We start from the raw sequence: 14,268 nt of genomic DNA, 5'->3' as shown, positions 1-14,268 counted from the left end.
TGTTAACATTGAAGATCAATCTCATTTGTGCCGATGAAATATTAATACTTGTCGGGTGGGGGAACGTTCACAGCGCCGGGGAGCGAATACACATTCCCGCCATTTTGCACGTGGTAAAAAAAAAAAAAAAAAAAAAAACTTCTTCGTCTTTCTTCGTTCACGCCGCTTCGGGACGAGCGTCCGGGCGGTTGGAACGTGCGTCGGCACGCCGGCGTCCATCCCGGCCTTTTTCTGCTGCATCGGCGAAAAAATCATGAAATGTTAAAACTCTCTGTTGCAGCTTCCCCTCCGCCTCGCTCTCTCTCTCTTTATATATATATTATTCATAATTCATCCCCTCCATTTCTCCCTCCCTCTCTTTCTCCGTTGGATTACTGGACATTTTACGGCCCGCGGGCCACATTCGGCCCGTTTTGCCTTTTTATTTTTTTTATCCGGCCTGCCAAACTATTTTCTTTGAATATTTTAACAAATATTTTCAAGCAATATTGAATTTGGAAACTCCTTATTTTTTCCTTTTGTTTTTTCCTTTTATTTTTTTTATCCGGCATGCCATACTATTTTCTTTGAATATTTTAACAAATATTTTCAAGCAATATTGAATTTGGAAACTCCTTATTTTTTCCTTTTGTTCAGTTTGGTATGGATGATTACATGCAAAATAATCTAGGTACATTTATATGATCGTGAATGCTTTTAAAAAAAATCTTTGTACTTAAGACCGTAAGACACTTTATAGCCTTGTTACTTTGACATTTTATAGTTTTATTTGTATTTCTTATTCTCCCCTCTTTTTTTACACTTTTTATACAATTTCCTACTATTATTTATTATTGTTATGTTTTCCTTCAGGATAAATAAAGTTGTTCTCATTCTTATTCTTAAAGTTGAAATAAAATATTATTTTTTTATTTAAATATCTAAATTGCAATTTTCATTTTCTCCATGAAACCTAGTTGGCCGGTGCATAAAAATGGAAATAAAAAAAACATGGCCCGCCAGTTAAAATAATTGTCTGGATGACGGGGTGTCGGTGAAAGAGCCGCGCCTTTATTTGCGCAAAAAATATTTTATCGGACGGCGACGAACGCGTCGCGCTACCGTGACCCCGGCGGCCCTGCAAACACCTCACACACCCCAAAACAACCCGGACCGCGTTGACGGCGAAGAAAAGGACGCGGGTGTGTTTTCACGTGCCGTAAAAAAAAACAAAAAAAAAAAAAACCCCGGTCTTGATGTAAACGTGCAACGAGAAGCCTATCGAACGGAGCCGGATGTAATATTTATGCGCGGCGCAGCTTCTCTGTGAGAGAATTGTGGAAATAGCATGTTTCTGCACACACGCAGCCGCGGAGATGCATCCATAAATGCATGCGTGTCATACATATGTAATCCGGGCCGGGCAGGTATGCAGCGGCAGGGGGATTCATTTATTCACACACTCACATTCATTTATTCACACACACACACACATGTATCTGCAAGCCTAACCCCGGACACTAATTAAATCCCACAATATAACACGCCGAGTTCAATGCGAGCCTTCAATCTGTGGTTTTAACCGGGTTATTGTCCCTCAGTGATCCAGATGGAGGAGCTCTGCTCCCGAAGCGACGCGCCGCCTCTTGTAAACTCTCCGAAATCGTCGGCGCTCGTGCGGCGCCGGCTTAAAAAGGCAGGGTTCTATTAATAACCTCGGTAGAAACAGTAAAAAAAAAAAAAAAAAAAAAACTGTGTCAGTTTGCAGATGAGAGGGAGAGCTGGGAGTGGCGGCGTGCACGGACCAGGTGACACACAAAGCATCATTATCTTCATTTTGACGTAATTAGGAGCTCTTTTTTTTATTGAATCGGGAGAAAACCTACTGGACAGATAATCGAATTAATTCTTCTTCTCCTTTGGGATTTTCCCTTCAGAGGTCGGTGCAGCCAATCAACCTTCTCCTTCTCACTTCATATCCTCTCACTGCGTCCGTAAAATGTTCACGGACGAGGGCGTACGAATATGTGCAGCTCCATGGAGTAGGTTCTTCTCGATTTATAATGATAACGTGGAGTATCAGCTGGGTCGCGGGTTTTTATCTTCTCCCTGCTCTGCTTCGCCGTGTGAGGAACCCAGTTAGCCGTTAGTTAGCCGTTAGCTCACTCCACCCCTCTGAGGTGGAACAGGACAGAAGAGCTCGGACTTCTTCTGCTCATTTTGTCTTGAGAAAACATCTGACCAGTGATCGGAATGTTTTTTTTTTTCCAAACGGCCTTCAAGAAGGCTCTAGTAGTGGGCGGCGCTTATGAGCACCACCAATCACAAAGCAGCTTTGAGTTCCTATCTTCTTGTTTTTCTTCACCCAATCCACCCTCTCCATCTAACCCTATTCTCTGGACTTTTTTTGGGCTAACGAGCTTCACGCCGCCAAAACAATTAGCCTGCTCACATCCGACTGATGAAATTAGCGTGAAATTCTGATGCGGTTCAATTCCGACACCGAATAAGACGACTTTAACGGTTTTAGTGCGCAGGAGATCAGCTGAAACAGGACAAAGCAGGGATAGAAAATGGATGGATGGACTTTTCCTTGTCTTATTTATTATTCATCTTTTTCATCTGCCGTGTTACAGCCACTGTTTGGAAAAAAGCATTTCCAGTATGTATTTGTGGATGTTACCGCTATGTGTTTAATTAAAAGTTCAAAAAATATTTCCGTGTAAATATCTCATGTTACGCCTGCGGCTAATAGACAAGAGTGGCCTATATATGTACACAGATTTATTTTGTTATTTTTAGCTGATGCAGCTTATATTCAGTTACGCTCAATAGTAGGGAAATAATGTTATAATGAAGAATACATGGTTGATCAATTGATTGAATATGAGAAATAACAGCAGTTTCCTGAATATGTACATATATACACCGCTCCTAAAAATAAAGGGAACACTGAAATAATACTTCCTGGTTGTGAATGAAATATGTTTCCCTGGTAAGCATGTGAGGAAAAACCTATTTTTCAGGGGAGAAAAATGCGAGAAGTGTTTCGTGTTATATGTTAAATAACACATACTAGATGTGAACGAATGAAATATTCTTCTGAAATACTTAATTCTTTACATATTTGAATGTGCCGACAACAAAATCACACCAAAATGATCGACGGAAATGAAATGTATGAACCCATGGAGGTCTGGATTTGCAGTCACACTGCAAATGAAAGTGTGAAAACACACTCCAGGCCGATCCAACGTTGATGTAACGTCCTTAAAACAACGTCCAAATGAATCTGTGTCGCTTCCTAAGTTTGATTTCACACCAGTGTGATTGACTTGGAGTTACATTGTGTTGTTGGAACTGCTCCCTTTATATTTTGGAGCGGTTTATTTTTTCCGCCTTATACCTCTAACCCAAAGATGGTGTCATTTTATTTATTTTTACCCAGTGCGGCTTTTATTCAGCTGCGCTCAACAGTCCGGAAATTACAGTATTCATACAGAATAAACAACTACGTGACATTCAAGGCGATATATGACGATTATGGTTAAGTCTCACATTCACACGCCATGTGGAGACACGCAACCATTCACCCTCTCCTCTACACGCTGTGCAGAAACAATGCAAGAGTCAAATCTGGAACACGTATGTGCTGCTGTAGTGATGCTGTGTGTGTGTTTTCTTCACCTCCCTGAGCAGCGGCGCTGAAAAGCTCTGGGTTTTTCACGCCGAATCTGCAGCGAGGCGACCGGCCGGCCTTTCAGCCGCGGCCTCGACCCGGTCGCCGCCGAGCCCACACAAAACGACGCAACAGCCTCGCCTCCGCGCTTTTCGGTATAGATGTAAAAATAGACATGAAATATACACTCCTTTGTCACGGTAGTTATCACACAGCGCCGCTGCTCGCCGTGCTGCTTCTCATCTGTTACCATATTCAACTCTACACCCTCCTTTTTTCACTTCTTACTCTTTTAATTTCCTCTCTTCCTTCTCCCTGGGGGGGGGAGGAGGGGGGGAGTAGGAGCGCTGAACCCGATTGTCATGGCAACAGCGGTTTGAAAAGACAAGATGGAGGAGTCGTAGCCGGCCGAGCCTCCTCTACATAAGAGGCTCTGCAATGAAAAAAAAAAAAAAAAGAAAAAAACGTCTGATGTCACTGAAATGTTGATGGTGTTTTATCTTTGCAAGTAAACATGTTTGTGGATATTGAAAATAACAGGGCTGTGCAGGAGGCACAATGCGGCGTGCACGATTGCAACTTTGTAAATGTGTTGCATCTTTTGGCCACTAGGGGGCAGCAAAGGCGAGCCACACTGACTTTTCCAGAGTTTAAACCAGTGCAAACTGATTCCTCGCGTACATCCAGGGGGTTGGAAGCCACATGTTTTACAACGGAAGGCAAGCATATCCCGCCTACGGCAGCCAGATGTGCACCTCTAGATCTCCTCGCCTGAGGTCCAGCGCTAAATTTGCGAGCACCTCAGCTGCACTTTCAAAGGAACGTCCACGTTCAGGACCATCTCGCGTCGCCGGGCCCTCAGACGCGCTGACGTTCACGCCCATCGCGATCAGGTAATAACCCGAATGGGCGTAAAGGGACTGCTCGTACTTCTCCTCTCATTTACATTCACACTCCATCATTATCAACACACAATTAGTCATGAAATTACAATAACACAATACAGTTACACTAACAAGCCAAATCAGGAAAACCGTATTAAATGCATTAGGAGTGTGTCAGCAGAGGAATGTGTCCATAACCAAAACAAAATCATGTGCATCGGGATGGAGAGGTCCAGGTAAAAGAGCGTGCACGTCAGAAACCGTCATACTTGACCGCAATAGAGGGCCTCGTGATTGTCGAGAAATGGAAAACAACTCCATAGATGACAAACAAAAACAATCACGGTATTTTCCGCACTATAATGTGCATCTAAAAGCCTTTGAGAGTCTAAAAAAAACAGACAGTGCGCCTTAAAACCCGCTGCGTCTTATATATGGATCAATATTGAGCCGCAAGAGGTCTCGCAACCACGGGAAGCAGCCGCCAACTCCATTTTCTCCTGTAGAAGAAGTAGCGCGCAGTGCATGCTGGGATATATGACTGCCCGAAGCGTGCATTTTCATTTTCATTTGTGTGTGTGTGTGTGTGCGCGCGTTGCCAAATTAGCGGCGGTAAAAACGAGTTTACACTCAAGGCGATCGGTCACGCAGTAGAACACGGGAAGAGAGCAACGGGGGGAGAATTCAACATTAACGAATCAATGGTACGGAAGTGGAGGAGGGGCTAAATCAGGCTTAAATCGGGCTTAAATCAAACTTCCCCCGCCGGCTCCCCCGTCCACCGACGCTCCGCCCGCTGAACTTCCGCCACCGTTCATCAACTCGCCCCTTCTCATTTTTAATCCTCCACCTCGACTCGGCGAAAGCGCGGTCCCCTCCGAGCGCTCCTCGTCTCTAAGCTCCTGTAATTGCAGCTCGTGAATGATTGTGCGGTCGCTGCTTCGAAGGTCACGTCGGCCTGGATCTCGGCGCTAATAAGAGCAGGAACTCTTGATGGCGATCCGAGGAGCGCCATCTCTGGACCCTTGGAGAAAGAAAACTGGGGATGTTGCAGGAGCCCGGCTAAAAGATGGAGCGCTACAAGTAGCTTTTGCACAGTTGTATAGTTATTTTATTGCCTATTTGTATATTTTATATATATTGTCTATTTGTACAGTTTTATATTTGTATTGTCTTCCCAGGACTACAGATGGAAATTAGCTATGAGCTACAATCTGGTACAAACATCTCTGCCTCTGTGCTTAATATAATTGTACACTGTCCACATAAACTTTTTTAACTAAAAAAAGTGTTTGGTGATTGGTGGGACACAGAAGCCACAATTTTTCCATTTTTAAAGCCTATGGCGGGCACTGGTCAGCTGGTTTTTCACGCTAAAATGGACAGAAGACGCTGCTCCTCCACAGAAGGGTTCACACCATATCTACCGCATTATAAGGCGTGCGATAAAACATGCGGTATGTAAAGCGAAACACAACGGTCAGGGTTCAATACCTCCCTGTTCAACTTTTGCGATCTCGCTTTTGTTCCCTCGCAAACTCTGTCCCATCATCTACGGAGTTTAAATTCCGCTTGGTAAGCATGTCTCTCAACAGGTGCCATTTCGGGGGCGTCCCTTCCCACGCAAACGTACAGTAATATTAAGCTGAAGCACAGTATGTATCGGATGTAAGGGTACTGTTCTCTGATTGGTTCAAGGTTGCCGGCGATAGCGGACATCTGAAGTTACTGTGAAGTCGGAACAACGTTGTATTCCATCGCTACATAATTCGTTATCTAACGTTGTGTGATGTTGCAACTGTCAACATGTCGGGTGGGAACGCTCCGACAATCAACCCAGAGGCGAGGCTTCGTTGCTAACCGGAGCCGAACGAAAACGTTTTGACAATATGTGAATTTGTTGGAGGTCGGGAAACACAAGAACTCATGGCGTATCGACCGAAAATGTAAAGGTTTTAAGTGCGGCATAAAGCGTGACAAATACAGTATATTTTGGCCTAAATAAATGCGGAGTTAGCTAACGGCTAACGCCGTTCTAGAACTAGATAACCTGCAACCCATCTGATAGTCCAGGTTATCAGTCCGTGGCGGCTGTAGCAGCTTCATAAAGACAAACCCAACCGTCCACCCTCTCATTCACAGGTCTGGCCAATCTGCTATGAACCTTAGTAGCCGTTGGTCAACTCTTAGTTTGGTCCAAAATGTTGATGTTCCTCTGCGAGCCTTTCTGGTGGAGGCCAGAAGAGCTTGGACCTCTTCATCGCTCCATGTCTCCCCAGTTCTGTGCATTGGTGCCAAGAAAACATCCAATAGTTTTTAAAAATGGCGCCCAAAAGACGTCTACAGTAATGGGCGAGTTTTATGAGTTCCGCCAGTCACCTATGAGTTTGGTGTTTGGACTGTGGGAGGAACCCTGAGGAACCCCACGCAGACGTGTGGAGAACATGAAGACTCCGCACAGAAACCCCTCCCCTCCTTTGGATCTCCTGTTTTTGAACCTCTTGTTCCCCATCCACATCCCTCCTTCCTCCGCGCTCGGCTCTGCACCTCCGCCCTGACACGCAGGACGCTAATGAAAATGACATTTAACACAATACGGGTCTGTTACTGCGGCAGGAGGGTCGAAGGTCGACTCATTAGAGGGCATAATTAACGCGGGCGCCCACGCCGACCTGCCGGTAATTGAGATCTGGGTCAGGCGGCGGCGGGGCTGCAGATTTAACAACAATGAGGGCCGCGGCCAAACACGTCTGATATGAAACTATCCGCTTTGTTTTGACATTGGGTTGAGGAGGAGCTCCGACGTGCCATAGCAGCAACCACGCTAAAGCGTCGACCGCCGCCGAACAACACCGGATACGAGCGACGAGCGAGTGAAGTTCGCGACCCCTGCCGGGCAGGTTCAACTCTGACCCCGGGGTCGCCCCGGGACGAACACGCAACGGCAGCGATCGCCGTTCAACAGCGGATCCAAGCGACGAGCATGACGACCTAGACACATGGTTGCCATGACTACTGAAGTCCCTGACCCCCATTGGGCAAGCTTTGCCCGATCCTGGGGTCGCCCTGGGGTGACCCCGCAAAAACAGCGACGACGACAGCGGAAACAGGCGATGATTGCTACTACATGGGCACACGGTTGCTATGACAACTGACGTCCCCAACCCCCATTGGGTAGGTTTTGCCCGACCTCGGGGTCGTCCCGGGGCGACCGCTGTTCAACCACAGCGGATACAGGCGACAAGCACGACTCCCTGGACACACGGTTGCCATGACGACTGAAGTCCCCAACCCCCGTTCGGCAGGTTTCGCTCCAATCCCGGGACCCCCTGCGGTAAACATGCAACAGCAGCGGCCGCCGTTCAACCACAGCGGATACAAGCGACGATTGCGACTACATGGACACATGGTTGCTATGACGACCGAAGTCCAAGACCCCCGTTGGGTAGGTTTCGCTCCAATCCCGGGACAACCATGCAAAAGCAACGACCACGCCACAGCAGCAGCCGCCGTTCAACTAAACATGCAAAAGCAGCGACCACGCAACAGCAGCGGGCGCCGGTCAACAACAGCGGATACCAGCGACGATTGCGACTACATGGACATATGGTTGCTATGACGACCAAAGTCCCCAACCCCCGTTGAGTAGGTTTTGCCAGACCTCGGGTCGCCCTGGGGCGACCGCTGTTCAACCACAGCGAATACAGGCGACAAGCGCGACTCCCTGGACACACGGTTGCTATGACGACTGAAGTCCCCGACCGCCGTTCGGCAGGTTCCGCTCCAATCCCGGGACGCCCTGCGGTAAACATGCAACAGCAGCGGCCGCCGTTCAACCACAGCGGATACAAGCGACGATTGCGACTACATGGACACATGGTTGCTATGACGACCGAAGTCCAAGACCCCCGTTGGGTAGGTTTCGCTCCAATCCCGGGACAACCATGCAAAAGCAACGACCACGCCACAGCAGCAGCCGCCGTTCAACTAAACATGCAAAAGCAGCGACCACGCAACAGCAGCGGGCGCCGGTCAACAACAGCGGATACCAGCGACGATTGCGACTACATGGACATATGGTTGCTATGACGATCAAAGTCCCCAACCCCCGTTGAGTAGGTTTTGCCTGACCTCGCGTCGCCCTGGGGCGACCGCTGTTCAACCACAGCGAATACAGGCGACAAGCGCGACTCCCTGGACACACGGTTGCTATGACGACTGAAGTCCCCGACCGCCGTTCGGCAGGTTCCGCTCCAATCCCGGGACGCCCTGCGGTAAACATGCAAAAGCAGCGACCACGCAACAGCAGCGGCCCCCGTTCAACCACAGCGGATACAAGTGACGATTGCGACTACATGGACACATGGTTGCTATGACGACCAAAGTCCCCAACCCCCATTGGGTAGGTTTTGCCCGACCTCGGGGTCACCCCGGGGCGACCGCTGTTCAACCACGGCGGATACAGGCGACGAGCGTGATTCCCTGGACACACGGTTGCTATGACGACCGAATCCCCCGACCCCCGACGGGTAGGTTTCGTCCGACCGCCGATGGAACGCGTGACGCGACTTACCTCTTTGCACCAGCATGGTGACCTCGCTGCCTCGGGGACACTTGCTCAGCAGGTCCACCACTTGGTTGTGGCTCATGTTCTGCACGTTCCTCTTGTTGACCTCCATGAGAATGTCCCCCTCCTTGAGGCCGCGGCAGCGCGGGTAGTCCACGATCTGCTTGACCCGCTGCCCGCCGCCCGTCAGGCTGTCCGCGATGGTGAAGCCGAAGCCTTTGTCTCCCTTCTCCATGTGGATGGTGATCAGCTCGGGCTGGGTGGCGATGGACGAGGCCAGCGTCACCACGTCGCTGGAGTAGCTGTGCGAGCTGTTGGACGCCACCTCGGCGGAGGGGCTGTGCGCCCGCGGCTCCCTCAGGCCGTTGACGGGTCCGGCCTGGTTGGAAGGCGAGTCGAAGGTTTCCTGTCCGTTCACAATGATCGGCTCCTTGTCCAAGATGGCCACGGAGGTCACCAGGCTGGTGTTGGGGTCGTCCGGGTCGAAGGGCAGCGGGTAACCGCGGCACAAGGCCAAGTCCACCATGGAGCCGATGGGGATGGATTGGAAGATCTTCACCACCTGAGCGTGGGTGTAACCCAGCACAATGGTGTCATTCACACTGACTATGACATCACCTGCACGGAGAGAGATCACACTCTGAGTGAAGCAGGAAGTGTTTACGGGTCGAATAAAACAACACGAGCCGGAAACTCCCGCAAGGTCATCGGGAGAAGCCGGCGCTGCGTTTACTCTCAGGAGGGAGAACTTTGAGACCCCAATGGAAAGGAGGACGCTTAAAAAAGACGTCGTCCATCGTGGAAAACCCTTTCGCTGGACTGTGGGAGGAAACCCACGCTAAACGCTAAACAGTGATAAACGCCGCACAATTAATTATTCCATTATTTATTCCAATATTTATTCCAATATTTATTCCAATATTTATTCCAATATTTATTCCAATATTTATTTCATTATTTATTCCAATATTTATTCCAATATTTATTTCATTATTTATTCCAATATTTATTCCAATATTTATTCCAATATTTATTTCATTATTTATTCCAATATTTATTCCAATATTTATTCCAATATTTATTTCATTATTTATTCCAATATTTATTCCAATATTTATTCCATTATTTATTCCTGTGCACAGGTGGTCCTCGACGACAAGCCCGGTTAACGATGACTCGGAGTTACCAGACGTGTAGACGTGAGTATGTTTTGTACGCGCTTATAATCAGCCGATTTTCGTGCAAATATATGATAAGAACAACTTTATTTATCACGAAGGAAATCGTTGTGCCAGAGTTTCAAGCAAAACATAACAATAATAGATAATAGTGGGAAGGAGAATAAGAAATACAATGTAATATAAAGTGTCAAGGTTAAGGTTAAGGCTATCAAGTGTTTTAAGACCTAAAAAAGTACATACATATATATGTTTAAATATAAAAATAAATACGTAAATACATAAATATAAAAGTCATATTAGTGGTCGGGAACCTATGGCTCTTCCGGTGACGGCGTTTGGCTCCCAGACTATTTTGAGTTGAAAAAATAAACAGTTTGGAGCTGATTTTAAAGTACTTGTGATATTTCTTCATAATGCTGTCATTGTAAAGTAAACAGAAATTAGATTTGAAGATAAATTTCACGGGTCACCCGTCGGTCGGGTCTGGGATCGATGGCTTCCGATCACGTCCGGGTCATCGTGAAGGTGAAGAAATCAATTTTAACAGATAGCCAACTAGATTATCCTTGTAAGAAAAAAAGATGATGATTACCGTGCGTTCCAGGCTGCGGAATTTGCATTTAAATCTGCGGTACGTCTAATACGCAGTGATAAAATTGCATCGATGAAACGGTCAAATATACAGCGACACTTCGAACAAATCCATGCGGCACCAGTAGTCGCATTGAAAGTAAGACATTTTTAATTTATTATACGTTAAAAATACTATATGGCGCTCAATGAAATATATTCAGAAATATTTGGCGGACCAAATGGCCCATATGGATGCAAATACTGAAGGAACGTAAGCCCGTTATTAAGTGTGGACCACCTGTATTGGTAAATACTGAGAGATTTTTTTCTTATTTTTAGAAAGTAGAATAAAAAAGATGATTTATTTGACATAGAATACAAATATTTTCCCCCGTTTGCATGACATTTCACCTTTGCTCAAAACGTCACGCATGCGAGAATCCTTTACATTGTGTTCGATGTAAAATAAAAACAATAAAAAAATAATAATAATAAAAAATAATGATAAAATTAATCATCTTTTTATTTTGGAGAACTTTTGGCGTGTGTTATTTTTCAAACTCTTCTTCACGGCTAGAACTTCGGATCGGACGGTGGCTTCCGGAAGGAGATCCACGGCGCGGGTGTTGTGAAAATATCTGCTCGGTGACATTTTCATGCCAAAGAAAATCAATTTTTTAATGAGCGGTAAACAGCCTCTCCTCTCATCAGCGGCGCTCATCACAACCATAATGACTTCCAAATATATTCCAATCAAGGCCCGTCACTGAACCCGTTTGTTTGCTTTTATTTAGCATTTTAAAATTTAAGCTGAGGTTCCAACTCGGGAGAAGATCCCGGTTCTTGGATATTCATTCATTCATTCACTCATTATCTAAAATGCTTATCCTGCCGTCAGGATGAAGCTATCCAAGCTGTCATTGGACGCTCTCTCACACCAGCTAACTTCATATCCTCTCTCACGACGTCCATAAATCTCCTTATTGGTCTTCTTCTAGACCTCCTGCCTGGCATTATCATTTATTATCGTTATTAATCTTCTTGTCTTCTTGATTTAGACAAGAATTCACCGGAACCTAACTGAGAAACATGCCACTTTTATTGTTTCTTTTAAATCTGTTTTTTAGCGCATGTCCGTACAGTGTCCTCGAGTGTCACGTAAGGCGCCTTAAATAAAATTATCATTATTATTATTATGCCGTAAAGGCACCATGGAGGCTCATTTTTATGGTGTGTGGAGTGAGAACAGCGCCCCCTGCTGGCGGGAGTAGCGCCACGCACCTGTCTCCATCTTGCCGTCGACGGCCGCCGGTCCGTCCAGCACCAGACTTTTAATCTGCAGAAACTCGTCCGGCTCGTCGCCGCCCACGACGGTGAAGCCGAAGCCGCGGCGGCTCTTCTTCAGCTTGGTGTTGATGAAGGTCCCCTTCAGCTCGGCGGGGTTCCTGGTGAAGAACGGCTTCCCTCCTGGACGGCGTTACAAAACAACGGGTCGGTGATTCGGAAAGACATTAAAGTGATAAATACGGAATCGAACATCATGGGCGTTCTGAAGAAGGTCGGTGAGTTTTGTCTGGATTTTGTTTTTTTTTAGCTAACAACTAAAGAGGCCCTTCACGATGTGCATCCAAAGAACAACCCTTAAAGTCTTATATTTAAGTTTTTAATAGATACATTTGCGCTTGAATTTAGCTTACGGCACTAGAAGTTGGCCTTGTTAACTGCTTTCACACTGCAGGAACTTTTAGAAGTTCCCAGAACCTTTTCAGAAACCTGCCATGCACTGGGACAGCAGAGAAACCAAGAACTGGGACCTCAGTTCCTGGTTTTAGCTTCTGCTTTGAGGTCTTTCTACGGTTCCTTAGGGACTCATAGGTGACTGGCGGAACTCATAGAACTCGCTCATTAGTGTAGACGTCTTTTGGCGCCATTTTTAAAAACTATTGGATGTTTTCTTGGCACAGAACTGGGGAGACATGGAGCGATGAAGAGGTCCAAGCTCTTCTGGTCTCCGGCAGAAAGGCTCGTAGAGGAACATCGACATTTTGGACCAAACTAAGAGTTGACCAACAGCTACTTAAGTTCTTCACACCCTTCTGACAGGCAAGGGTTATTATTCCATGGACGCCGCGGCAGCTTCCATCTCCATGCTCTCCATGTCGCCTACCTCTTCTTCTTCTTCTTCATTGGTTTGTTTTCACAAAACTAAAAGGAGGCCACTTCCTGCACCCAAACTCCAGTTCCTAGAACTCATCTACCTGAAAGCAGCTGCACCTCCTACTGTTTCGCTTCTTAACCCGAACCGAACACAGGAATAAGAGCGTAAAGAACGTTACGTTTGACTCCTGCGGGGCCGGGAGGTAGAGTCGGCGGGACCTGCGGGTCCCTGTAGGTCTCCAGGTGGTTGGGGGCGTAGTTTGCTAGCGGCGCCGCCGCCGAGGAGTGCTCTTCGATCCACTCTGTCGGACAGTCCGGGCTCATTACTCCACAAACAAACAGCAAAGAGCTGTATTTACGTGGCACACGTAGAGACGACAACGCACGGACGCTCTGAACATTCATGCTGAGAAACGTCTTAATCTTAGCCGGCTTCATGTAGCAAAAAAGAAAAAAGAAGGTTCTCTGGCGGTTCACGATGAAGAAAATATAAAGCGGAGAAGCAGATACTGGCATGAATGTACAACCGGACACAAAACAAAAAAAAAAAAAAAAAGGACAACCCCGGGGGGGGGGGTTTGGGCCGGCTCCGGTTCTCGGGTTCCTTCAAAAGCGGAAGACCGGCCGAAACCCCGGAGGGGGGGGCGCCGGGCCCGAGAGGAGAGGACGTGACACCCACAAACACGAAGAAAGAAAGAAATGGTGCCGTGCCAGGGCAGGAAACCAACCTCGGATATACCGCTCACCTTCTGGAGGCTGCGGCTGCGGCGGCGGCGGCGGCGGCTGCTGCTGCTCCAGGATCCTCCGTCGCCGCGCCTCCACCACCGGGTTCTCGTACTGGGTCTTTCTGTTTATGTGACTGACGCAGACGGAAAGGGAGCGCGAGTCAGACGGCGCCGCCAGGCGGGACCGACGTCCGGCGGGTCGGGGGAACTTACTCTACGTAATAGATGCCGTAAACCGGGTCGTCTATTCTCTCCCATCCTGGAGGCAACTCTGAAATACGGAAGAATTATTACACGTTAGTGTACAAAAATGGCGGCAGGCTGCCGTTTCTCCAGATGCGCTTTTGATATTTAGAATGTATGATAAATATATGATGTTGTTATGATGTACGAATACGTTAGCACATTTTGTGCGCTAGAAAGGAAACTTGCTGAAACAGGAAGCGATCAATCATGTGTTCGTTCATTACCTGTACCGCTTATCCTGCAGGTTTTTGGGGGCGGAGCTTAACACGGCCGCGAT

General features: G+C 47.2%; 1 protein-coding gene across 13 annotated transcripts in view; it reads right to left on the bottom strand.

Annotated features, from left to right (window-relative positions):
* LOC147214519 (membrane-associated guanylate kinase, WW and PDZ domain-containing protein 1-like) overlaps positions 1–14,268 on the bottom strand; it is a 91,083-nt gene that overhangs the window by 18,816 nt on the left and 57,999 nt on the right. For 9 of the 13 annotated variants that reach the window (XM_086141520.1, XM_086141522.1, XM_086141525.1 and 6 more), the window contains 5 exons: positions 13,959–14,016; positions 13,749–13,879; positions 13,200–13,322; positions 12,145–12,330; positions 9,116–9,727 (listed from right to left, as the gene is read on the bottom strand). In XM_086141520.1, the coding sequence (XP_085997646.1) occupies positions 9,116–9,727; positions 12,145–12,330; positions 13,200–13,322; positions 13,749–13,879; positions 13,959–14,016 (1,110 nt within the window). The remainder of the gene's footprint in view (positions 1–9,115; positions 9,728–12,144; positions 12,331–13,199; positions 13,323–13,748; positions 13,880–13,958; positions 14,017–14,268) is intronic. The other 4 variants (XM_086141523.1, XM_086141521.1, XM_086141527.1 and 1 more) reach the window with 1 other exon arrangement.

This window comes from Fistularia commersonii, chromosome 34 (assembly GCF_037954325.1).
Source record: "Fistularia commersonii isolate RoL2024-O1a breed Wild chromosome 34, RoL_Fcom_v1.0, whole genome shotgun sequence".
NCBI lineage: Eukaryota > Metazoa > Chordata > Actinopteri > Syngnathiformes > Fistulariidae > Fistularia > Fistularia commersonii.
This window is presented reverse-complemented; position numbering and strand designations above follow the sequence as displayed.